This window comes from Dromiciops gliroides, chromosome 2 (assembly GCF_019393635.1).
Source record: "Dromiciops gliroides isolate mDroGli1 chromosome 2, mDroGli1.pri, whole genome shotgun sequence".
Classification (NCBI taxonomy): Eukaryota; Metazoa; Chordata; class Mammalia; order Microbiotheria; family Microbiotheriidae; genus Dromiciops; species Dromiciops gliroides.
Genome location: NC_057862.1, coordinates 372,398,144 through 372,424,751, shown reverse-complemented (window position 1 = coordinate 372,424,751; position 26,608 = coordinate 372,398,144). Strand labels below are relative to the sequence as shown.

Here is a 26,608-nt window from a genome sequence, read left to right as displayed (position 1 = left end):
TCGGCATGGTTTTAAATGCATAAAACAAGACGTATGATTACAAAAGACCCCAATTATAGTGAAAGATAGCTATCAAAATATTTTTCCCATCCAAAGTCATGGACTTTGTCCATGCCCAGTTTAAAGACTTCTGACAAAGATGATCTAGAAGACCTCCTCTAGCTCTAAAGCCTCAACTCCCAAGACCTTAGCAACAAGCTCGCCGCTCCATCCTCTCTGTTCCTGTTGCTACCCCCTAGCTCAGCCCTTCGGTGCCATTTGGCTGCACTTAGGAAAAGCCAACAAACATTTTACGGATATTTCTTGTTCTCACATCACAGTCATTTCTAGTAGCACTGCTTTCCTATTTATCCCCTCAGAACTGAACCCTCCTTCCTAACAAAGAGAAAGAATTAAACAAATAAACAAAAACACCTGTTACCATGATCATGTTCCCCCCCACAAAGGCACCCACAATATTCTAGCCTAAGAGTTCTCCACCTGTGGCCTGGACTGTTCTTCTTACCTCCATGCTCTGTTGGCCAAACTCTCTGTTCAATTCTGGCCTTTAAAGCCACACTCAAAGCCTACTTTTTCCAAGACGCCTTCCCTGGTTTCCCCTTTCAGTAATGATTATCCCCACAAACCTCATAAAACGTTTTTTTGTGTTTTTTTTTTCTGTATGGATCTAATGCATGTGTTGTGTTTTAGAGGTTTGTGGATGGGGGATTTTATTTCCCTGCCAGACTGCAGGTTCTGTGAGGTCAGGTATCATGTCTTCCACAAACTTTGCCTCTCTCCAAGTAAAGAATGCAATGAGTGACTTGACTTGTGCACAGAAGGTACTTAATTGTTGTTTGTTGGGGTGTTTTTTTTTGGTGAGGCAATTGGGGTTAAGTGACTTGCCTAGGGGGTAGCTAGGTGGCGCAGTGGATAGAGCACCGGTCCTGAATTCAGGAGGACCTGAGTTCAAATCTGGCCTCAGACACTTGACACAACTAGCTGTGTGACCCTAGGCAAGTCACTTGGGGGGGGGCAATGAGGGTTAAGTGACTTGCCTAGGGTCACACAGCTAGTTGTGTCAAGTGTCTGAGGCCAGATTTGAACTCAGGTCCTCCTGAATTCAGGACCGGTGCTCTATCCACTGCGCCACCTAGCTGCCCTGCTTAATTGTTGTTTAACAGATGAAGGAATGCTTCACTGCTGCTTGGGAGAGGTTGGGGTTCTCAAGAAGGGATCAGATAGGGGCAGCTAGGTGGCACAGTGGATAGAGCACCTGCCCTGAATTCAGGAGGACCTGAATTCAAATCTGGCCTCAGACACTTGACACTAGCTGTGTGACCCTAGGCAAGTCACTTGACCCCAACTGCCTCACAAAAAAAAAAAAAAAGAAGAAGGGATCAGATAAAAGAAAGAAGAAAGAAGAGTGATTGATTTCTTTTCAGCTGGGCCCAGGCCCAAATCCCAGTATTATCATCACAAAAACCCACCCCAAGACTATTTAACAGGGCCTTCATCCTATTCGTCCTCTCTATTGCAATATGGATAAAATAGAAACTCCCAAGCTGGGCATTCAAAGGGCTACATGATCTGGTTGGAACCTACTTCTTCAGCCTTATTGTGCTCACTTCTGCTGTCAAACAGCCATGACCTGGTCCCTCATGCAGCCAGCCATCTCCTTCCTTCCCACCCCCCTGGACTGTATCCCCTCCCTCCTCATCTCTTCAGGCTGAAATCCTTTCATCCCCACAGGGCCTTCCTTCCATAGATGCCACATCCTCCTAAGTCTGTCCTCATTCCCTCCAGGGAAAAAGGTTCTCCTCCGGCTTCACAGCCAACCAAGGAACTTTGTCCAGATCTTTCCTTTGCTCCTGCCCTTTCACTTTTGACTCTGTGTTACACTTTATTCTATAGGTATCATCTCTCCTGTTAGGCTGTAAACAGGGGCTGTGTCATTTTCCAGCTTTGTATTCTCCACACAGAGCACAGGGCCTTGTACATATTGATTAAATTTTTATTAAAACCTTTATTAAATGTGTGTCAAATTGAATCAGTAATTTCCTGCCTCCCATGGCATCCGTCCTTTTGTCCATTTCTGGATAGCTCTAATCATTAGGAAGTTTTCCCTTCTATCAGGGTTAGAAGCTGGGAAGGGGGCAGAGGGCGACTAGGTGGCACAGCAGATAGAGCACTGGCCCTGGAGTTGGGAGGACCTGAGTTCAAATCTAACCTCAGACACTTGACACTCACTAGCTGTGTGACCCTGGGCAGGTCACTTAACCCCCATTGCCCCCCCCCCCCAAAAAAAAAGAAGAAGCTGGGAAGGGCTCAGGCATGTTCCTGGTTCACTTTTTTTTTTTTTGGTGAGGCAATTGGGGTTAAGTGACCTGCCCAGGGTCACACAGCTAGTGAGTGTCAAGTGTCTGAGACCAGATTTGAACTCAGGTCCTCCTGACTCCAGGGCCGGTGCTCTATCCACTGCACCACCTAGCTGCTCCCCCTGGTTCACTCTTCAGGGTTTAACAGGGTAGATTTTCCAAGGTTAAGCCTGTCTCTTTCTATTTGCTGGCAAGGATTGGAGGCATTGAAATCCCTGCCCTCTGACTCTATCTTTTCCTGAGCCCACCTGTTCAAAGCACCAATCTAGTAGACATTATAAGGACCAAAACCCCCCAAACAGAACAACCCTCTATTTTGGAAAAAGCTACCAGCTTGTTTTCCCTGGTGTTATGGTTCAAAGACATCATATCCAAAGTGGACAAGAGAAGATGATGAAATAAAACATAAAAGGTGAGAGGAACCATATTCCCTTATTTTACAGAGGAAGGAACTAAGGGAGGGGGAGGTCACACAGCTAGGTAACAGCAGAGCCAGGACGAGCACCCAGGACCCCTTGGTCACATCCTAGCAAGCAGATTCTCAAGCCAGTCTATGGACAGCTTGCCTGCTATGATCCACGGACTCAGAAGCTGCCCTACCCCCATGTCTTAGCCTTGAAGAAATCTCTCCACATGGCAGGCTGGGCTAGGAATTGCATGGCACACACAGACAAGCTCATCTAACAGCGAGCAGACTTTATCATCTCAAATCTTAATGTCAACCGCTGACTCCAGACTCTCCTGCCCCCACACTTCCATCCAAGGGGCCTCTGGCAAGGGAGACAGGCACTCACCGTCCTCCTGGCTAGGGAGGTTCTGTGGGCTCCGCATCCTCTCGTCCTGGCTAGGGCTCAAGCTGGAGCTTAGATGTTGATCAGCTGACATCCATGTGGAGTCATTCATATCAAAATCCTCGCTGCTCACGGAAGTCTCATCCTGGGGGTAATAATAATCAAAAGAACAAAGAGCGTTATAGAGAGGAGACTGAAATTATTCCCAATATACCAGCCTCACTCCCAAGACAGCTTCCTGTGCCAATCTACGTGCTACAGATATTGGGGGAGGGGACAGGCAGCACAAGAGCCTCCATCAACTTCCCAAATCATCTGGTGAAAGGGGCCATACTGGATAACATTTCCCCCAAAGAAGTGACCGGTGTTCTGTTTCCTGTTTGAAGACGGAGCTGAAGAACAGCCCTGCCTGTAATTGAGGACAATTACAAGGATTCACATCCTGGAGGGGCGGATGGTAGGACTCTCTGGCTCTTACCCTTCAGAGCCTGGAGTCAACACCAAGATTGAAGCAAGCCCTGTAAACAAGCACCACCCTGCCTCCCCACCCAGCCTTGGGAAGAAGGCTTAACTAGGGCTCTGGGCTAAGGAAACAGGATGCAGAGAGCTCCGGCAGGGTTGGGAGTCCTGAGGTTGCCTGGGTCCCTCGGGCTGCCAGCGGCTGTGTGGAGAGCCACTGCAAACCACGCTTGGCGACACACCACCAACTCCCATGCAGCATAGATGGAATTCCTTTCTCCCACTCCCCCAGCCAAAAAGACATTTCTCTCTTCCTCCTTCCCAACCTTTCCTGGGTTTCTGAGATATGGCGCTTGGATAGCTTCCAGAGGCAAAGAGGTCAGCCACAGCATTTTAAAGAAAGGAAGAGGGTGGGTGGCTCACAACTGAACAAAAACAGGGTCTGAAAGGGGGCCAGGGAGGTGAGGGGAGCCTCCTGGATCCCTCCTTCCAGAGAGGCAGTGTTAACAGGCAGCCTTCTGGAGAAGATCAAATGTTGTGGCCTCTTTCTGGGGACCAGGTCCCATCTTACCATCCAGTCCCATCTAATGAGCTGCTACCCATTACAAACAACAAGCATGAGACTGTAGAAGAGGCCCTAAGAGATCATATTCCATCTAACCCCATCATTCTACAGACATAGCTTTGGAAGCCCTGCCCCCAAAGCCTCACAGGTAACAATGAATTAGCAGTGATTTGGCTCTCAAAACCTCCCCAGGTCCTTCTAAGTCCAAATTCAGAGCTCTCTACCCACCATAACCACTTAGGGATCTGTGTACTGTGTCTGTCCCGATTCTCCTACTGTCTGGAAAACCATGGGAAGAAAGCCACTGGACCCCAACCTCCTGCCCTGGAAGAAACTTTTTCCTTCCAGGTCATCTTCTAGGAAAACTAAAGCAGGATGTTTCAAAGCTGGCAATAGAATGCTGGGTGGATGATGGGAACCTCAACATTTCTTGGGTTCCTCCACATTCAGAGCCCGGCTACATCTCCTTCACTGGTGAAAAAAATACAATTAACACCAACCTTGCTCCCACTGAGAGCCTCATCTCACACGTGGGCTGAACCAGTCAGACTTTTTTGTTTTGAACAATCTTTAAAAACTGATTTGGACTTTCTTTAGTTCCCCTCTGAATGGCAGGCATGTATCTGCTGTGCTGGAGGGAGATGTCAGTGAGGAGGAACCAGAAGAATTACAGATTTTGCTTCTCCATCCCTCCCCTTTGACAGTCCAGCCTTTGGAGGGAATTGCACTATTCACTCAACTCTCTGCCTTATGTAGTAATCCTAAGATTTAGGTTTCATAGGGAAGCCAGAGATGGTCTCTTCTAACAGATGGGAAAACTGAGGTCGAGAGATTTAGTGACTTGCCCATAGATAGTAAAGTAGGAAAAAAACACCACCCTAGATTTGGATTCAAATTACCTGGGTTCAAATATCAGGTCTCCTACTGACTACCTGTGTGACCTAGGATTAAGTCTGTTCCCTCTTTGGGTCTCAGTATCTTCCTCTGTATAAATATACAGGCTAGACTCCACGTCCTCATAGGTCCCATCAAAACCTAAATCCTGTGACCCCAACTCACAGGGTCAGCAATCAAACCCAGGTCTTTTGATTCCCTTTCCACTATTTCATGCTGAATTACTAGGAAGTTACAATTTTTGGATAACCTCAGGAAAAGGGGCCTTAAACACACACACACACACACACACACACGCACACACACCCCTCCTAAGAACTAATCTTTCTAGAGAATATATCCTCCCAATCACTCAAATTCAGACTCTCCCCAAAGAACAATTTCTCAGTAAGGGAACATGCTGCCCTTCATGAAAATGTTCTCTGAAATTATTACGCTCCTTCAGACTTCTATTCATGCTCAAATACTCTTACTTCACTCCTTTGGTGCTCAAGTGAACATAGTGTTCAGCTTCTCCAAAGAGTAAAATCTTGACCTAGCCGTGAATAATAAAAGTACAAACACCCCCCCCCCCCATATATCTCACCAACCACTTCCCTCTGTGCTCATCTCCACCCCTGGATTCTCTATCACTCCAAAAAGAAAGAGACTTTTCCTGGTACTATTCAAAAATATATAACCCTGGTAGCTTCCAACCCTTCCATCTTGGGCTAGGGAAAACTTCATTCACCTTTAACAGTGACATTTCTGAAAAGAGCCGATGCTTCCACCAGCAAAGGCCACAGATCATGATCTCATATCCCAATCCCATAAGCCAACATGTTAAGTGCCTTCTATATGCATGACATTATACCTGGTGCCAAGCATATCTAAAATGCTGAGAATTTGGAGCAGGAGGAGACCATGGAGATTAGCTAGTCTCCTTCTAGGAATGCCCCACCCCCAAAAAGGACAGCAGGAATTATCTTCCAATTCAATCAAATTCAATAAATATGTTTATTAAGCACCTACCAAGTAGAAGTCACTGAGGATACAGAAGCAAAACCCAAAAATTGAAAGTCACTGCCCTCAAGTACCTTATATTCTATTGAAAGTAAAGTCTCGGGGCAGCTAGGTGGCGCAGTGGATAGAGCACGGCCCTGGAGTCAGGAGTACCTGAGTTCAAATCCGGCCTCAGACACTTAACACTTACTAGCTGTGTGACCCTGGGCAAGTCACTTAACCCCAACTGCCTCACTAAAAAAAAAAAGAAAGTAAAGTCTCCCCTCCCCCCTCCATTTCTCATAAGACTCCCCATTTATGAATGTAACAGAAGTGAATCCAAAGGCAGCACACTGAGGGAAAAAGAGAGCTGAATATGGAATCCCAAGTTACCAACACTCACAGAACGGCTGTGGGCCAGACGCCTTATGATTCTGAACCTGTTTCCTTCATGGTCAAATTAGGCTATCGCTACCAGCCCCTTAAATAGTAGAAGAGAGGTAAGTGCTGTGTAAGCCTTGGGGTACGACAGAAATGAGTCAGCATTACTGTTATTGTTGCTTCTGCTGTTGTCGTTGTTGTTGTTGTGAACTTTTTCTTTCAGCGTTGTCAGACTAAAGGTACAGTCAGTGCCCATGCTGGGGTAACAGAGATTTTTCAGGACTTTTTGGAATCATTGGGAATCTTCACAATAGAAATTTTCAAAATTATGGTCTGTCACTGTATACAATTAACTGACAAACATTTATGGAGTACCTACTGTGGGCAGAGTACTGTTCATAGTGTTGGGAGAATTATAAAGTTTTAGACAGAAGTCACTGACCTCATGGACTTTTTTAGTAGAATAAGACACTAACAAAGATTAACTGAGAAGTGCAAAAGAAAGTATGATGTGAGACTCCAGGAGAAAGGTAGTTATTAATTCTGGGGGTGGGGGAGGGAGAGAAGTTAGGGCAGTGTATGACATCAGGGAAGACTTCAAGAAAGAGGTTAACATTTGATTTGGTCTTTAGAAATTATTCACCAGACCAAGAGGTGGAAGACTTGGCAAGTGTCTCCTCTTCCTGTTCAGGCTACTTCCTGTCTCTCTTTTCAAACTTGCTTTCAATTCTACCTCTTACAGGAAGCCTTCCCTGATTTGGCAGATTAGGGAAAAGAGGACTGTTTCCCCATAAATATCCCCTAAATTCTCTTGTAGTCTGTATTGAATTTCTCAAGGAAAGGAGGGGCCAGAGGGGGAGAGACAATATGCCCTGGCTACTCTCTGCTTGGACTCTTACTCATTGCTTAGTCCTCTCCAGTGCCTACAGGGAAAATTTAAACTTCCTTGGCCTGACATTCAAGGCTTTAATTCATAACTCTAAATTAGCCACACCCTCTGGCCCATAACTATTTCCTATGCCTCAGTCTTGTCTCCCTAGCGGGATAGTTAGCTCTCTGGGGGCAAGGACCACACTTCATACTTCTCCCACAGCCCAAAATCAGAGGAGTAGCAATGACAGTGGCTTGTGTTTCTAGGGTCCTCTAGAGCTTAGAAGGTACTTCCCCTCACAATAACCCAGATAGTACAAGGACTATTATCCCCATTTTATAGGTATGGAAACTGAGGTTCAGGTGACTGGAATTACTTCACCCAAGATAAGACCAAACAGGTAATAAAATATCAGGGCCAAGACCAGAGCCAGAGTCTAGGGTGCTTTTCATTTCACCATTCTCAATAGATCATTACTAAACTGGCTGAACTGAATTGCCCAACACTATGCAGGAGCTTAATACGTTGTATTAATCTAACAAAGTAAGGGACCCAGGGGACATCTAGGTGGTGCAGTGGATAAAGCACTGGCCCTGGATTCAGGAGTACCTGAGTTCAAATCTGACCTCAGACACTTAACACTTACTAGCTATGTGACCCTGGGCAAGTCACTTAACCCCAATTGCCTCACCAAAACCAAAACAAAACAAAACAAAACAAAACAAAAGTAAGGGACCCAATCTACTTGGTGCAAGTTTCTCCAGAAGGGGATCACATGAAAACCCAGTCCCCCCTGCTCCCCCCATAGTGTTGTAGTATGGCCAGCAAGCTTTCCTAGCAATGCTTTCCTCGTGCCAGCTGAAATCTCTCCCAGGAATGGGTGTTCTATCCCAATATGTCCCCAAGGTAATGAGCTTCTCCAATTCTGATCCCAGGAAGAGCTTTTGCAGCAGGGATTTACTGGAGAAAGCCATCTGCCTCAAGAGCTGGTGTGATAAGAGTCAAAGGAACTACATCATCAGACTTGACATCTAAAAGACCCAATTCCTATGCTATCTGACAATGACCCTGTGACTTGGAGCAAGAAAGACAAGGCACCACAGGATTAAAATCTGTTATGGGCTGTTGTTCTGTTGTTCAGTCATTTCAGTCATGCTTGATTCTTTGTAACCTCATTTGGGGTTCTCTTGGCAAAGATACAGGAGTGGTTTGTCATTTCCTTTTCTAGCTCATTTTACAGATGAGGAAACTGAGGCAAACAAGGTTAAAGGACTTGTCCAAGGTCACACAGCTAGTGTCTTGAGGCCAGATTTGAACTCAGGTCTTCCTGACTCCAGTATGGTGCTCTATCCTAGCCCTCCCATTTTGTCAAAGGACCCCAGAACTTTAAAGGAAACTGAGGCCTAAAGAGGTGCATTGACTTACCCAGGGTTATATAGCTAGGACACAAACCCAGGATCTCTGAGTCCCAATATGACACTCTTCTACCGCAACACATCTAACTCTAATAAAACGAAGTGATTTTGTCCCAAGAACTACCACGAAGTACAGAAACAACACAACCAGATGTCAGGAGGCCTAGATCTGGGTCCTGGCCCTAGTACTGGCTAACCCTGTGATCTTGTGTAAGCCAATAGATCTACAGGACTGATTTAGGGCAGGAAAGGATTACAAACTTGATCCAAGAGACCACTTCCCTCTAACCTGACCAATGAGAAAACAGAATCGGGGAAACTGTGACTTCCACAGGTGATAAGCAGAAAAGTTCACATTCAAACCCAGGGCTTCTAACTTCAAATCCAGAGCACCTAAGTTATATCTCCCCCACTATGAGTCTTGATTTTTGTCATCTGTAAAATGAAGATGACACACTCTCTACCTCACAGTACTGCCGGAAGAAAGCTGTGTAAAACAACTGGGGAGTGTGCCAATATGACATGATTATGGAGGGGGCCCCTCCAAAGGCTCGGGGGCCCTAGATCTTAGGGACCTACTTAAAACAGAGGTCAGGCACCAAGAACAACACACCTCAGGGTGGGAGCCAGAAGAAACACTCAGGTGAGAACAGAAGTGGGGCTGTGATTTGAATTCTCTTAATTATTAACATAAATATTTGGGGAGCCAGTTTTCTTTTCTCTTCTTCCACTGGCAGATTTAAAAAAACAACTCTATACTCATACCCAGTAGTGTTCACTATCATTTCTGTTTTAACAAGAGTGCTTGCTTAGAAGCTCCCAGTCTTCCCTGCCCTTCTGCATGAGGTGTCATTATGCCAAGGAAGTTTACACTCAGCCTGACCTGGGCAGAACTGGGTTGATTTTAATGTAGAAGGGCAGTGGTTTCAGAGTCAGGGGGCCTGGGTTAGAACTCCCAGCTTGGCTACTGGCTACCTGTGTGACCTTTGGTGAGTCACTTCTCTTTCCCTAGGCCTCAGTTTCCTCATCAGTAAAATGAGGGAGTTGGATTAGATGGTCTCTGAGGTCCCTTGTGGCTCTAAATGTTATGAGCTTAAAATTTTTTAAAAAAAACATTTCCTGGGGCAACTAGGTGGCACAGTGGATAGCGCACTGGCCCTGGATTCAGGAGGACCCGAGTTCAAATCTGATCTCAGACCCTTGACACTTACTAGCTGTGTGACCCTGGGCAAGTCACTTAACCCCAATTGCCTCGCCAAAAAAAAAAAAAAAAACCAACAACAACCCAAAACATTTCCCATTAATGTATTTTGGCCAAAGAGGGAAAAACCCCCTACCCAAACCCTGTAAAACAATATTGTCCTCACCCCTGTACAACAGAATATATGTTCCTTGAAGGCAAAGACTTTTTTTTTTTGTCTTTGCATCTCTAGCATATAAAATTGTACCTGGAAAAAAAGAGGTTTAATAAATGTAAAATTGTAAAACGGATGAAAGGCTTTTAGTGCTGAATTGAGGAAGGAGCCTCCTAAGACCCCATTTTTTCTGCAAATGCCATCAGCTCCTCAGATATAGATGAGATATATCAGCTATCGACATATCACTCACACACACACACACACACACACATCTGTATGTATATACATATATATCTACATAAAGACTTCAATTGTAGAGAGTCTAATCATGGCTCCCATCACCCCCTGGCACCTTGAGAATGAGGCAACCTCAGCTAATTGCTCAGGTAATTATCAGAGTGCACTGTTCTGCACCCATAAATAACTCAGAGAAAAGAGAAAGAAAATCCGCTCCACAAATGAAAAGGGGGAGGGGGGTGGAGAGGCAACCTTTAGGCTAATCAGTTCTTCCACGGATCTGACTGAAGTTGGGCCCTTCATTCTTTCCCTTCCTTGGCTCTCAGGGGAATTCGGTCTACTAATTTCTTCTTTCATGTAAACAAACTTTAGTGAAACTTTCATTAGAAAATAAAAGGGCCATCCATTTACCTCTCAGCTCTCTCTCTCCTCAAGCACTCCCTGATCCTCATTCTTCCTTTAAGACAGTTTGGCAAAGTGGGAAGAGCCCCGGATCTAGAGTCAGAGATCCTAGCTACGACAAGTTGTATGACCATGGTCAGGTTACTTCGATTCCCTGTGTCTCAGTTTCCTTATCTGTAAAATGAGGGCGTTGGAATAGATGGCCCAAGTTCCCTTCCAGGGTTGGGGCTAGGCCTGAGCACAAAGATTCCCTGGTAAAAGGGAAATTACAGTGGAGAGGTTTCCTCTCCTACAGCCCATCCTCAAACTTCCCTTGACCCTCAAGAGGCACAGGATAGAGTGGGCTAAAGAACACAGGATTTGGAGTCTGAGAAAATGGCTTCACATCCCAGATCAAGTACTTAAATAAGTCGTGTGAGACCTCAATTTCCTTGTCTGTAAAATGATGGGGCTGCTCTCACTGATCTCTCAGGTGCCATCTAGCACTCACTCCTTAGCTCATCTGACCATAGGACACCTGGCAGCAGCGTGTGACAACAGCTGCCCCTAACCATCTGCCTGGCATCTCCCTCCTACTCCTTCTGCCCTCCAGCATTCCAAAGCCAACAGTCTCCAGAACCTGGCAATGAAAAAACTCTACCGCCCTTCTTTTTCCAACAAGGAAGGGGCCTGAACTGCTCACACCAGGGTCACAGAGCATTGGGGCCAACTGCTCCCCTGAAAGGGGAACTCTCCGGAAGCCGGCTGCACAGTCAACTCCCATTGGAAGCAGGACTCCACTCTGAGCGTGACAGAGGGCTGGGAGGGTGAAAGGGAAGGAAGCTAAACCCAACCCCCTCTCCTTATCTCTAGTCCAAAATTCACGGGCATGTTCAGTCTGCTCATTTCCAAATGGCACAACCGAATGGAAAGAGCCTAAGACGAGGGCATGGGACACCTGGAGAGCTAGGTCTGACTTTGATGATTCAGTGTGACCTGGGAGACAGTGGCTTTCCTGTGTCTCTAGGCCTCAGTCTCTTCCTCTGTAAAATGAGGTGACTGGACTAGATCAGTGGTGTCAAACTCAAATAGAAATGGATCCCTGCAGGGTCACACGGTAACTTACAAAAACCACAAATTAACACTACCTATGTTGTATCATATTTTTATTTATTTTTATCTGGTTGGCACTTTTGCTGCCAGGATGAGTTTGACCCCCATGGCCTAGATCATAGGATTATGAAATTTAAAATAGGAAGGGAACCTTGGAGACGTTCTAATCCCTTCACAGAGGAGAAAATATAAGACTGTAGAGGTCAAGGCAACTGCCCAACCAGAATTTGAACTCAGACTGTTCAGCCCCAGATCTAGCGTTCTCAGCATTACAGTGGGGGAAGTGGAATAGTGGGGAAAACCTTGAATTTAGGGTCCGAGGGGTGTGCTAATGACGACCTCTGTGACATCTAGCAAGCCATTTCCCCAGGCATTCCTGGGTTTCCTCATCTATCAAACATATTCCCTAAAGTCTCTTCCAGCTCCGAATCTGTGGATTTAGATTTCTAAGGAACCTTCCCACTTGACAATTCTCAGATTCTACCATGCCACCCAATCCTTGGCACACAAGCCCTTCACCCCGAACTGAGGTGGGGGGGGTGGGACCATGGCACGAACAGCAAAGAGCAGAAATGAAGTAAAATGGTGGCTCAAGGGTAGGATAGGAAACTCTCCCTGTAACCAAGGCTTGTAAATACAGGCAGGTGCTATCAGTAACCTGATTATTTTACAACTGGGGTCAATTTCTCTGGAACTGGGTTCCTGGAGCCTCTGAAGTCAGGCCATTTATATCCTCCCCGCTGTGGGATCCTGGCTCTTGCCACACACGATTTACTTTCCAGGCCTTTTCTGAAAGCTGAAACTCTATATGCTCCACTTACTTTGGGCAAAGGAAAAAAAAAAGAAGGATTTGCCTGGAATTTAATGCAATCTTAACCTGTAACCCTGGGTCCGAGAGTCCTGGGTGTGGTTGGGGGTGGGGGTGGGGGGAAAGGAGGGGAGGAGAGAGGAGCAGGGAGGCAGAGGAGGCATTTCTGAAGCAGGGAGGCCAAAAACAAGCCCTTCTTTCTGTAGGCCTTTAGCCAAGGCAGGCATCATTGGGAGTGGATGAAACAGGTTCCATAGGCAAAAGCCACAGTTCCCATATTACGGTATTTTGTTTTGCATTAAAGCTGTTAATTTCTTTCAACCCAGAATCTGTGCCACCTTCAGTTGCCCCAGCAACAGCTTTCTCCAGACTAGATCAGCACCAAGATCATCACCACCCCAGGATTTGGAATGGGAAGGGCCCCTTTTAGCTCCCCTCCTTTCATTTTAGAGCCCAGAGAATGATTTCCTCCCACCTGTCCATATGTCTCTGTGCCTACCTCTAGTTCTGCCTTTGTTTCTCTCTATCTTTTACCACTGGGCAACACCTCCTCTTGGTCCCTGCCAGCCTAGGCCAGTTACATGAAATTCCCTGTTAGAAAGCTCTCCTTAACCTTGTCTCCATGTCAGCAAACATTAAGCACAGTCTTCTGAGCATGCCAAGAAGGTATTGAACCGCATTTGACCCCAACTTAACCACTTCTGCTCATCAGCCAGTTCATCAGCCTGGCTGACTAATGGAAGATAGAACAGATCAGGATCAAAGGCAGTGGGCTTCAAATACTGGTCATGAAGAAAGGCAGCAGATCCCAAGAAATCTGGTACAGCACTAATTAAATGGAAGGGCAAATTCACTTTTCTGCCCACTGGGACCGGGAGGATCCTAAAGCTGCCTTTTTCAGTTACAATCTCAGTTGGAGGGCATCCTTTCTGCAACGGTAAGGAATTTCATGTCTGACTGATAAACCCTTTTTACCACTATTCCTATGGACATACACTTTGGTGAGAAATGTGGAAACAATACAAATAATAGGGCATACAAATAATCCATTATCTATTTTGAATTACATAGGTACACAAAAAAGGCATGGAGAAGTTGTAATCCACCCCAGAAATGAGGGAACTCTTATCAATGGGAACACTGATGCATTGAAGCGTTCACGTTTCCGTGTCTCTCTCTCTCTCTCTCTCTCTCTCTCTCTCTCTCTCTCTCTCTCTCTCCCTCTTCCTCTCTCCCTCTCCCTCTCTCTCTCCCTCTCCCTCTCTCCCTCTCTCCTTCTCTCTCTCCCTCTCTCCTTCTCCCTCTCCCTCTCTCCTTCTCCCTCTCCCTCTCCCTCTCTCATGCACATGCATACACACAATCTCTTAAAAATATGCATTCACAGAATGGCATCCCAGTGTTGGAAGGCACCTCAGGGGTCAAAAACTCCAACCTCTAACTCAAGTAAGAATTCCTTCTTCAGAATCTATGACGATCTGTGATCTGCTCTCTTAGCACCTCCAGTGACAGGAAGCTCACTACTTTACAGGCTGCCTACTCTATTACTGGACAGTTCTGATCGCTAAAAAAGTTCTTCATCATAATGCATTTCCTCCTCACCTCTGCCTGATTCTAAAGAATCTCTGGTTTCTTTCAAGACTTAGCTTAAACACCAACCTTATACATGAAGCCTTTCTTGATCCCCTAAAAAAATCACCTTGTATCTATTTTGTTTATATCTATGGATGTACATGTTCTTGTCCCTGATAGAATGTAACCTCCTGGAGAACAGGGATTGTCTCATTTTTCTATCCCTAGAGCCTAGCGCAGTAACTGACACACACTAGGTCCTTAATAAATTCTTGATTTAAAAAATCTATCTCCTTATAATTTTTATTCCTACTTCATCTTCTGGCACAATAAAAGCTATCTCTAACTATTCTTCTATTAGCTAGTCCATTAGGCATTTGAAAATGGCAATCACACCCTGCCCATCTTCTCACACATAAGTACACTAGAACAGTAACTCAAAATAACAGAAACCAAAGTTGTTAAGGATGAGTCTACAGACCAAATTGTATGCAAAGCAACCAGGCTTCATGTTTTCTAAGCAAACAATTAATAGTATTCCAACTCTCATGTTATTGTTAGTAATAATTATTGCAATAATGATCAACAAACAACACATTTATATAGCCAATTAAAAGTTAACAGAGTGCTTTCCCCCAATAACCTTCTGAAATAGGTACGCAGTATTATTACTCAAATTTTATAGATCAGGAAACCCAGTCTCACACAGGGAAAGTGTGACCTGATCAAGTGTTGGAGCTGAGACTTAAATCTAGGTTTCCTGATTCTTAAAGTCTGAGTTTCTCTTTACTACATAAGACTCAAAGCAGCAGACACTTTACTGAGATAGTCTGTATGGACAAGATAGCTTCTTTATAGTGAAGAAATGGCCAGTGAGCCCTCGTGGAATAAAGTCTTTAGAAGTTTTTTATTTCCCCTCAGAGGAAAACTGGGGCTGAACTTGTAGCGACTTCTCTGCCTAAGACTTCCCCAGAATGGAGATCTTGCCTTCCAGGAAGAAGATCAAGAGGAGCCAAAAGTTCTTAAGCAATGAAGAGCAAACTCCAGTTTAACATCCGCCCTAGGGTAGGGAGAGATCCGGAATATCAGCCTTCAATGCTGGGAAATGCCTTTGGGTGCTGAGTTCTCGCTGTTCAACATCGAGGTGCTGAATTGAGTGTTGTCTGACCCCACAGGACACACATACCCAGCAACTGGGTCTATTATTGCCAGTGAGTGATTGATGAGGCCTGAAATCTGAGTTGGAAGGCACTGTTCTTCAAAAGCCAGCCTCAAAGAATCTCACATCTGGACAGGCTACATTTAGTCCAACCCCTCCCTACCTCTACAACATCCCGGACAAGGAATTATCCAGCCTCCCCTTAAAGACCTCTCATTAGGGTTTTCACTACCTCCCAAGGCAGAGCATTCTAGTTTTGAGGATTAGTGGGTTCCCTCCCCCCTAGTCATAGAGACTAAAAGCCCTCTACATTTTACTAGATGTTTTCACAAGTTACTACAGTAGCCAAGAGATGTGATTCCCTAGGAATAGCCAGCCTTCTAGTGATGCCTCCCCTCCCTTTGCTAAGCTGATTCTCTGGTAACAGCTAGGCAGACTATCGTGGGCTTATACTCAGCCTTTCCTGGTCATGTTCTTCTCTTCCACAAATTTCCAAGACCTGTGCAAAAGGCTGAAGCATTGGAGGAGAGAGTCATCATTTGGAAGGTCTTCCTTCTATTGAGCTTAACTCTGCCTCTTAGCATCTTCTAACCATTGTGCCTACTGTTCTCTGTATCCAAGCAAAACAAATCTAATCCCCCTTCCATAGATAGTCCTTCATTCCTGACCCTAAGTCTTCTTTTTATTGGGCTAAACACATCCTCAGTCCCTTTAGCTGAGCCTCACTCACATGGCATGCCTTCTCATACTATATAATTCTTGTCCCTGTTTTCCCTTGAAGCTTCCACAGAGGATTTACCCAATACAATAAAGGCCTTCCTCTTATTCTCGAGGCTGCCAATGAACACTTGAGCTGCCCATCTGTTGTCTCTCATCCTCGAGATGAGACTAGCCTACCTCTTTTCTGCCCATACACATCCTTTAAGCAACCATTCATGAGCTGTTATTGGTAACAATAACACAGTTTCAACTATTGAAGACATTCAAGGAAGCCCAAATGAACCAAGAGTGAGACAAGGATTTGACTTTAAGGATGCAACTTTTAAGTTTTAAGGCTTTCCAATGAAGGAATAACAGTACCAGGGGCTTAAAACAACAGTGAATAATTTATTTCACCTTTTACATACAGTGGGTCCTACCCATTGACCAAAAGAACACAGGCATAATGACTTTCAGAACTGCAAAAAGGCTGGGCCAGAAAGTGGTCCTAGAGACCCTTTAAGCTAACCTCCTATTTTACAGTGAGGACCACAGGAGGGGAAGTGACTTGCCCAAGGTCACAAGGGCAGTTGCTGGCAGAGGGCCATGAGTGGATAAGGTAAGAAGTCCTATATACAGCTCATGTAAATAATCCTTCCATAACCATCCAAATACATGGAAATCAAGAGAGGCTACTCACACAGTCTTCCTCCTAGCCTATATCCCAGCTGGTCAGGACATACACCTATTCTGCTGCAGGAGCACAGGGGGTTTCCATGTGAATATGGAATAAGAAGGGTTTTACCCCTAGGGAGATGCTATTTCAAGCACAAGCCTCCACCAGAAATGGGAGGAAATCACAAGAGTCCAAACACCATTTCAGGTGAAATCAGGAGGTTATTAATCTCCCCTGCACACAGACAGAAAGAAAAATCAATGTTTTAGAAAAAAAAAAAAGGTTCCATTTGAATTAATGGGTTTGTGGCTCCTTCATTGATCTGTTCCTCCTCACACTTATTTTTTGTGCTTTTGTGCACTTAGGGAGGAGGGGAGAGAGGAGGAAGGATGAGAAGAGGAGAGGGGAGGGGGAGGCGCTCTCGATAAGGAAAAGGACGATCTAACCTTAACCTTTCTCCAGGAATAATGCTAATTAGAGAGGCTTAATGAGAACTTCCCTTGGAAGCCCAGCTCCAGAGGGGCAGGAGATGGTCTGAGGAGCTGCAGCTGCAGCTCTTGGGGGCTCAGTTTTGAACGGCAGCAGCTGGAATCAAAATGTGGATGGGATTTTTTTTTTCCAATGGAGAAGGCTTCCGGCCCCTGAGGTGTAAATCCACCTTAAGAACGCATCTTACAATTCCTCCAATTCCAGCAATCTCCATTCCCCTAGGGAGGCAAAACCTCCGCACTGCCACGCCCCCCTCAATTCTTTTACCACCACCCTCTGTACCCAAGCCCCTTTAATTTAGGAATGCCTGTTCACCAAACGGCCAAGCATATACCCACCGAGTCACCGCCCACCAGTGAGTACCAGAACAGGTTATCTCAGCTTTAGTTCACCTGAACGGGGCAGGCAAGCGGAGTCTCAGGGTCAAAGCAGCCCCATCCTGGGCAGGGAAAACTCCCCAAACACCAGCTCAACTCCTCGGCTAGGGGACACCAAAGTCCCTCTCAGAGCCGCCCCCGCCCCGCTCCAGGCAGCCACTCACTCCTTCCATCCCCCACCAGCAGCCACTTCCCCTCAGACAGCGGCAGACCTGGAGTGGCCTCCCAGCTCTCGGCGCATCCACCCTCTCTTCAAACACCTTCCACAATTCCCGAACAGTTCTTAACTCTCTAAGCGCCAACAGAGTACTAGTCCATAGTCCCTACAAAAAGTGTTCGCCTTACAATACTTCTACTGTGCGCCCGATCGCAGCCCTCCCCACTCCGCTCCTTCCCCCCATTCCCGCCGTGGCGTGGACCCTCAGCTCCGCTCGTGTGAGTGTGTGTATACACACTACAAGCCCCTCAACACTCTTTAAACAGGGGTACACATTCCCACCTTCTTCCCTTCTCTCCCCTCCCCTCCCAGCCATCCCCCACACAGGCAACACAGTCCAGTCGGAGCGCCGACTCTGCCGAGACTGGAGGGACTAGACACCCGGGGGTCCCGGGGGTCCCGCCCCCCCCCGCGTGGCAGAACCCTGTCCTCCCCGCTACACACATACACATATATACACACACTCCGGAAGGGGGGGAATGAAGGCAAAACGCTGCCACCCCCTCCCCTCTTTTCCTCCCCTCCTAAAGCAGGAAGCCCTCCCTTCTATCGTCATCGTCCTCCTCCTCCCTGGGACCCCTTGTGTCACCCCTCACCCCACCCCCTCCCGAGGACCCCCCCCAACCGCAGCTCAACGGCCGAGGCCGACAGGCTCGGGGGGCCGCGGGGCGGGGACTGGGGGGGAGGGCTGGGCTCCGTACCTGGGCGGCGGCAGCGGCGGCGGCGGCGGCAGATGGGGGGGGCGGGAAGGGAGGGAGGGTGAACGGGGGAGGGGGCCCGAGCCGGGCAAGGAGGAGGAGGAGGAGGAGGAGGAGGAGAAGGAGGAGCAGGAGACGGCGGCGGCTGCGGAGAGTGAGCCGCGGTGACAGCCCCACAGCTGCTGCTGCTGCTGCTGCCGCCCGGGGAGAGGGGCTGGCACCGCCGCGGCGCGTCACTGCCCGGCCCGGGGGGCGGGGGCGAGGAGGGCCCAGTGCGAGCGGCGCCGGGGCCGGCCAGGGAAGGGGGGGGCCACCGGGCACCGGGGGGAGGGGCCAGGCACGGGGCGTGGGGGGGCAGGGTGCACGAAGTGGGGGCGGGGCACGGGGAGAAGAGGTCCCGGGCACGGGGAGGGGGAAGTGCAGAGAGAAGCGGCGGGGGGAGATGCCCGGCACGGGGATGGGGGAGAGTGTGCGTGTGTCGGGGGGGGGGGGGTTTACAATGAGGGGGGGCGGGGCAAGGCAGTGGGAGGTCCCGGGCACCGGGAGGGTGCACGGGGCGGGGCCTGGGTGGAGGGAGGTCCCAGGCACGGGAAAGAGCCGGGGAGGTGGGGGGTGCATTAAGGGGGTTGGTATGGAACCGGAGGATACACGGAGGCGGGGGAACGGGGGGGGGTGCACTGAGAAGGGGGAGTGGCGTGGCTAGAGGGAGGTCCCAGGCATTAGAAAGAGGGGAGCTGAGCAGGGAGGGTGCAGCGAGGAAGAACGGATAGGACTGGAGACACCGAGGGGAGGAGGGATGATGAGGGGAGGGCAGAAAGAGAAGGAGGTAGGGAAGGATAGGAGAAAGAAGAACCAGGTGGGGGGGGGGATTGATGGAGAGAAGCCCTGAGCATCGAGAGAGCTGTGATTAGCAGAGGAGCCTTTAAAGGGAAAATGCTTCCATGAAGATACGAAGAGGAGGAGCAAAGATAAACTGGGCCCACTCAACGGATGCAGGCTTCAGTGGTCACAGTTACTGTACTCAGGGAGCCCACACAGTAGGGAGTGAGGGGTGTGTAGACACTGCTTCATGGAGAAAAAAGGACCAGGGAATCTTGTGGGGGTAAATATCACCCATAGTCTAAGGGACAGTTAGCACCTTTCGTATATCTAGGAAGCTAGCCAACGACAAGAACCAGACCCAGCCTGCCTATCCTGAACCCTGAAGGAGGCCCCCACAGAACCCTGGCATTTTTATCAAAGGGCAGTAGCTGAGCTTTTCCTAAGTGTGTTGCTTGGCTAGCGGCCTCTTGCCCGCGTTTCACAGACCCATATTTCACAAACACCCGAGTACCACTTGGACATGGTACTGGACTTTGAAAACTAGACAGGTGAGTGTTCTACCGTACCCCAATCGCCCGCCCAGCCCCATCCATCACGAAGCTGCCCTGCCCTGACTCCTCCTTCCTCAGCTTCTCCAGCCTCCACACAGCCTAACCCACTGCCCTCCTCTCCTCTTCTAACCCCTCCCACTCTCTCCCTGTGGCACAATCTTTCCTCTTCTTTCCTTTGTCTCTTTTCCACCACTCAACTTCACACCGCTTCTCAGCTATCCTCTCTCACCCCCTCCCTCCTCTCAACCCCCACCGATCTGGATCGGAGTCTGCTTGAATGCAGTAACTCACCTGTTTTTTAAAAGCACCAACACCGTACTGGTTGTAATAACAACTCCCGTTCATATAGCCCTTTAAGGTTTACAAAGAACTCTCAGCCGTTTCACAGGGTTTTAGAACAGAAAGGTACTTTAAAGGCCCTCTTCTAGGTCCAGCTAACCCCCTCATTTTACAGAGGAGGGAACAGGGGCCCAAAGTGGTAAAATGACTTGTCCAAGGTCACATAGGTAATGAATGACAATTAGGATTCAAATCTGTCCTCTGACATTAAACCCAGGACTCTTTTTCACAGCACAATACGGTTTTCCTTATTATACTTTGGGGGAAAGCAATGTAATACTCTAGGTTTTATAGTATTTAAATCCAGAAGTATCTTAAAGGATAGAATATGGAATGTCAGAGCTGAAATGGGACTCTGAAAACACCACCATCACCACCAGAAGATCTGTGATTTTATTGGTGTAGGCAACTGCCCGTAAGGAAAGGTGGGTAGAATGTCAGTAGGGAAGGAAAACATAAAACAGAATGTTTGATCTGAAGGGATTTCAGAGTTCATCTAGTCTATTCCCCCTCACTTTATGGATAAGGAAACTGAGGTTTGAAGAAGAGAAGTGTGTGTGGGAGAAACCTTTTGTAATTTAAAATAAAAAAAGAGGGAGGGGCAGCTAGGTGGCACAGTGGATAGAGCACCAGACCTAGAGTCAGGAGGACCTGAGTTCAAATCTGGCCTCAGACACTTAACACTTGGTAGCTGTGTGACCCTGGGCAAGTCACTTAACTCCAATTGCCTCACCAAAAAAAAAAAAAAAAAGAGGGAGAGAAGTTAATTCCTCCCCTGTACAGATGAGGAAACAGAGGCACTGGGAAATTAAACGATTTGTGGAAGGTCTAAAATATAGTAAAGGTTAGAGCTAGGATTCAAGTCCAGGTCTATCTTGACTCTGAGTGAATCAATGAGTCAACAAATATTTATTAAGTATTTCTTATGTACCAAGTACAATGCTAGGCACTAGAGAGCCAATGACAAAAAAAAATCCCTAGATCTTTCCTCTCCTTCCCTGACTGCCTCTCCATTAGGCATCTATCACTTGTTCTATCCCTATTATATTTTGGGGAAGGACCATACATTGTACCCTCTCCAACCTTTCAAAGAACATGTTTTGTTCTTAGCATATACTGCAAGTGTAAAATAGTGTGTGCCTAGTAATAATAGCCTAGAAGGGAGCACACATTGTTCAAGGAGATACAGTATCAGAAAGAGAGAAAAAGACACATGCCATCCAGAAACATGGTAATCCCCAAAAAGCAGGGCAGTGCTGTCCAATCAAAGCCAGTGTCCCTGGATAAAATGAATTTGATTTTAAAAATGCTATAAAATAGAAACACTGTACTATGAGTATTTCCTAAAATCTCTCCTTCAAGGCCTAGTTCAAAAGCCACCTCATCCATGAAGTCTTCCTGGATTCCTGGCCTCTACCTCTCAAAACATACACAGTTGGAAATGAGCTTTTCCTCCATGGAACTGAATAACACTTGGTCTGCACTACTTATCATAATAACAGCAGCTCAATTTTCTGTGCCACTTTACAAAACAATTTCCTCACAGCTATGCTCTCAATTAAGTAATTCAAGTGACATCACCATATTAAAGGGAAAACAGGCTCAGAGAGAAGTGACTTGCCCATGGTCACACAGCTAGGGAAGTGTCAGAGCTGGGATTTTAATCCAAATAATTTGGATTCCAATTCCAGCATTCTTTTCACTACTTGACTCTTTTGTATTATAGTTGTGGGGTGTGTGTGTATCCTATGTCCCTCAATAGATCTTTGAAGACAAAGAGCCACGTCTTAGACTGACTCTGGGTTTCCTGGAGACTAGGCCTCCACACCACTTCCCCAGTATCTCCTCATGTGGCACCAGTCACATAATTCCCTTTCTAGTACCCCTTCTAGAGTTGGAATGTAAGCTCCCTGAGGGCAGGGACTGTCTTGATTGCTTGTATTTGTATCTCTAGCACTTACCATAGTGCCTGGCACATAGTTAAGTGCTTAATAAACACCTGATCTATCATTCTATTTCTCTGAGCTCAGTGTTCTATATATGAAAGGCATTTAAGAAATGTTTGTTGGAAGAAACAGAATTGAGACAGAGCATACAATTTAAATGGCAATCTAGACTCTCCACATTGAAGAGCCAAAAATTGACCCCAAAGTTGCCAAAAGTCCATCAAAGGTTAGTACTAAATAAGCACAAGGTAGAAATTCTCACCACCACCTCCCCCTCCACACACATATATTCTAACTAGAGGTGACCCGAGTTTAGAACAAAGCAAATGGGCAGCATTCAGAGCTTTACAACTGACACAGGCTGAGTTGAGATGAACAGCAGAATTACATCTGAGCCTCTCTGGTCAACAGCAAAGCCATTTCATCACCAAAAAGACTTTACACCCTACATCAGTATTTATGGTTATGCTATTTTGTAACTGCTACAAGAGGATTTAGAGGCATCTCCTAAAGTTTCTGGTCTTAATCTGAATCAAAGAATTTCTCTTACCTGCCCTAATTCAGGGCCTCTCTTTTCTAGGAGATACCCTCATACCACCTCACCCACCTCTTTGCCAGGCAACAGACTTTTGGTGAGGAAGTGTGGCATGGCTGAAATAGCATAGGGCATGGAGTTAAGAGTCATGGGTTATAGTGCCAGCTCTGCCGTGAATTTGATGTATAAACTTGCACGAGTTACTTCCCCTATTGGCTCCTCAATTTTCTCTTCTATAAAATAAGAGAGACTGGCCCAGCTAAACTCTAAGGTCCCTCGTATGGTTTCTAAGACTAGGAATGCTCACTACTGGTTTGGCTTTTAAAAGTGGCTATACATTTACATTAGAATTATCTAAGAAAAGAGAAAAAAACGTAGTGGTTAGTATCATTTTCAGGTGGATCTCTAACTTTGTGAAGAGCTCTTTCTTGTGTCTGAAAGGTTTGCATTGTTAACAATTCAGGGTTTGAAAGAGGAAAAAAAGGCTCCCTCTATAGATCTATATTGGAAATGCAATGCATGCAGACAATTCACCATTAAAAAAAAATGAAAAGGTAACAACACATTAACACGGAAAACCAAAGGCAATATAAAAGTCACCTGTCTTTTTGAAAAAGTGTTTTATTGCCTTTCTCATTAGCACCTTGTAAATCTGAAACCTGAAGTGTTTTGAAACCAATTTCCCTTTCCCCGTGTTCAACATAGAATCAGCAAGAGCCAAGGCTCAAAGGAACCTTGGAGATCAGCTAGTTCAACTCCTTCGTTTCAAAGAGAAAACTGGGGCTCAGAGAGGGGAAGGGATTTGCCCGAAATGACATGATAGGTTAGTGGCTTGAGCTGGGACACCAAACCAGGTTTCTATACCAAGTTGGTTCAACAATTCACTGTCCTAGCTCCCCTTCTAGACTGATGTTTGACTAGGTAGCTTCTTTTAGCACCTGTTTCTCCTGTCCATCAAAAGATCCTAATCAGAGGAAAGCATACTATCTGATTTCTTGATACCCAGAGCCACTGCCCATAGTGGAGGTTTAAATACAAAAGTCAAAGTATTTAGTGTTGGAACCAAATAGAAGAAAAAGATTTTCATGATAATGAAAAGGTAAACTTCCATAAACGAGATGCCAGAAATAGGTGTTTGCCATTAGGAAACTCTGTGGTATGGCAGAAAGGATTCAGAGTCTAAGGGCCTGGGTTTGAATCATGGGCTTTTTCTACTGACTACTTGTATGACCTTTGGCAAGTCATTTTTTCCTCTCCACCCATCCATTTCCTCATTTGTGAAATGAGGGTAATAGAGGAATGCCCTATCAAGCTCTAAAGCCTATGATTTCCTACTTTTCTTACTACTAGTTTCTGATTAGGACATCTACTTTCCACTTTCAAAGAAATTTATCTTCCTACTAGCCACTTGAACTAGGCAGAGAATGTCATGGCCATTTTGTAGATTGGGGATCAGAGGAAAATAAAGGACAAAGGTAAGCCAGTGACAGAAGCCAAGATGGCATTCCTAGAAGCATAGGGTGGTGCAAAAACTTTGAACTCAGAGTTAAGTGGACTAGGTTCAAATACAGGCTTTTCCATCACTGTGTAACCTTTTACAAGGAACTTTGTCTCTCTGGGGTTCATTTTCTTCCTCTAGAAAACAAGAGGATTGGACAACTTTGTGACCTAGTTAAACTCTACCATACCATCCAGCCCCCAGAATTTAAGCCCAAGGAGGTGAGGGACAATATCCTTTTCTAAACTTTGTGTCCTTCTGCTTAACACAGCACCTTGCACACAGTGGGTACTCAATAGTTTTTGTTGAAATTAATTGACTAGAACGGGAGTTCCTAAACTTTTTTTTGTTTCATGGACATCTATTTGACAGTCTGGTGGAACCTTCTTAAAGTAATGTTTTTAAATACATAAATGCATTTAAATGTATAAAATAGGGGCAGCGAAATGGTACAGTGGATGGAGCACCAACCCTGAAGTTAGTAGGACCTGAGTTCAAAGCTGGCTTCAGACACTTACTAGCTGTGTGACCCTGGGCAAGTCACTAAACCCCTGAACTACTTAAAAAAAATTTTCAGACTGGGGAAGCTAGGTGGCGCAGTGGATAGAGCACTGACCCTGGAGCCAGGAGTACCCGAGTTCAAATTTGACCTCAGACACTTAACACTTACTAGCTGTGTGACCCTAGGCAAGTCACTTAACCCCAATTGCCTCACCAAAACAAAAACAAACAAACAAAAATTCAGACAAAATAAATAAATGCATAAAATAAAACACACAGGAAACCAATTACACTGAAATAGGTATCGAAATAATTTTTTAAAGAAACAAGTTCCTAGGCCTCAGGTAAAGAATCCCTGGACTAGAATCATTCTATGAGAGTAGGTCTTGGGCAAGTCACTTAACCCTCATTGCCCCCACAGAAAAAACACACAAAAATTGGGGGGGGGCAGCTAGATGGAGGATTCAGGAGGACTTGAGTTCAAATTTTACCCTCAGACACTTGATGCTTACTAGTTGTGTGATCCTGGGCAAGTCACTTAACCCTTATTGTTCCACCAAAGAGAGAGAGAGAGAGAGAGAGAGAGAGAGAGAGAGAGAGAGAGAGAGAGAGAGAGAGAGAGAGAGAGAGAGAGAAGTTCTTGTGTGACCTGTTTCATATAGTGATTACACCATGGTGGGTTTCAAATCCCTGCAAGACAGTCAATTTGCTGCTAAATACTCCAAGCTAAAAAACATCAACAAGATTCCAGTGAATCTATGATTTCATTTTGGGTATTCCCTCCAAGCACAGAGATCTAAACCCATCCATGCCTGTGCATCATTGGACAACTTTTGCCCATGTACTCCCATAAGTTTGTCATTGAGGGTCCAGCCAATGTGTTGTATTCCTTCCTTATAGTGTCTTGACATCTCAAGGATGCCAGTGGAGCATGTGGGCTGTCCATCAATTGTCTATCCCTTACTCTTGGTACATGACCAGTCCCTCTTCTTTTTTGATCCCACATTTTGGTGAAATCTTCTATGCTATTTCTCATTCACAATTTCTTTGTGAATTGGAAACTGAGGGGTGCCCATCAACTGGGAAATGCTGAACAAGTAATGACATATGAATGTGATACAATACTCTTGTGCTATAAGAAATGATGGAGGAGACAATTTCAGAGAAACCTGGGAAGCCTTGCGTGAACTGAGGTACAGTGAAGTGAGAAAAATCAAGAGAACATTTTATATAACAATATTGTAAATACATATAATTCCGAAAGACCTAGGAACTCTGATCGACACAAATACCCACCACAATTCCAAAAGATTAATGATGAAACATGCTACATTCTCCTGATAAAGAGATGACTCAGAGTGTAGAATGAGGCATAAATTTCTGTTGGACATGTACAGTGGGGGGATTTGTTTTGCTTGACTCTAAATGTTTGTAACATAGTTTGGATTTTCTTTCTTTTCCAAGGGAAAAGGGGTGGAGGGAGAAGGTACGAAGTAGAAAAGTCGAATTTTGGATGGTTGAAAAAAATAATTCCCTTAATATTATTATGTGTATATATATGCGTGTGTGTATATCTATATCTATATGTATATAGATATATAGATATAACCTATATCAGATTACCTGCTGTCTAGGGGAGGGGGGAGGGAGGGGAGGGAGGGAGAAAAATCTGAAATTGTAAAGCTTGTATGAACAAAAGTTGAGAACTATCTTTACATGTAATGGAAAAAATAAAATACCTTATATGTAAAAAAAAATAATTCCTTCTTTGCAATGAGTATAATGAATATCAGTATTCAGGACCTTAAAATGTAATTGCTTTAAGATCCTTGATGACAGTATGACCACCAAGTCATTCCTTCCTGCTAAAAGGAGACCATAAACTTAACCTTATCACTGTATAATTCATTAGTGATTCCTC

General features: G+C 45.8%; 1 protein-coding gene across 2 annotated transcripts in view; it reads right to left on the bottom strand.

Moving 5' to 3' along the window:
* The window catches only part of NOL4L (nucleolar protein 4 like), a 215,797-nt gene that overhangs the window by 67,576 nt on the left and 121,613 nt on the right, over positions 1 to 26,608 (bottom strand). Inside the window, exons 1-2 of one of the 2 annotated variants that reach the window (XM_043986161.1) lie at positions 18,499 to 18,529; positions 3,152 to 3,293 (exon numbers count right to left, since the gene is read on the bottom strand). In XM_043986161.1, the coding sequence (XP_043842096.1) occupies positions 3,152 to 3,260 (109 nt within the window). In that variant the 5' untranslated portion in view covers positions 3,261 to 3,293; positions 18,499 to 18,529. Of the gene's footprint in view, positions 1 to 3,151; positions 3,294 to 18,498; positions 18,530 to 26,608 lie in introns of those variants that run through there. The other variant, XM_043986160.1, reaches the window with a different exon arrangement.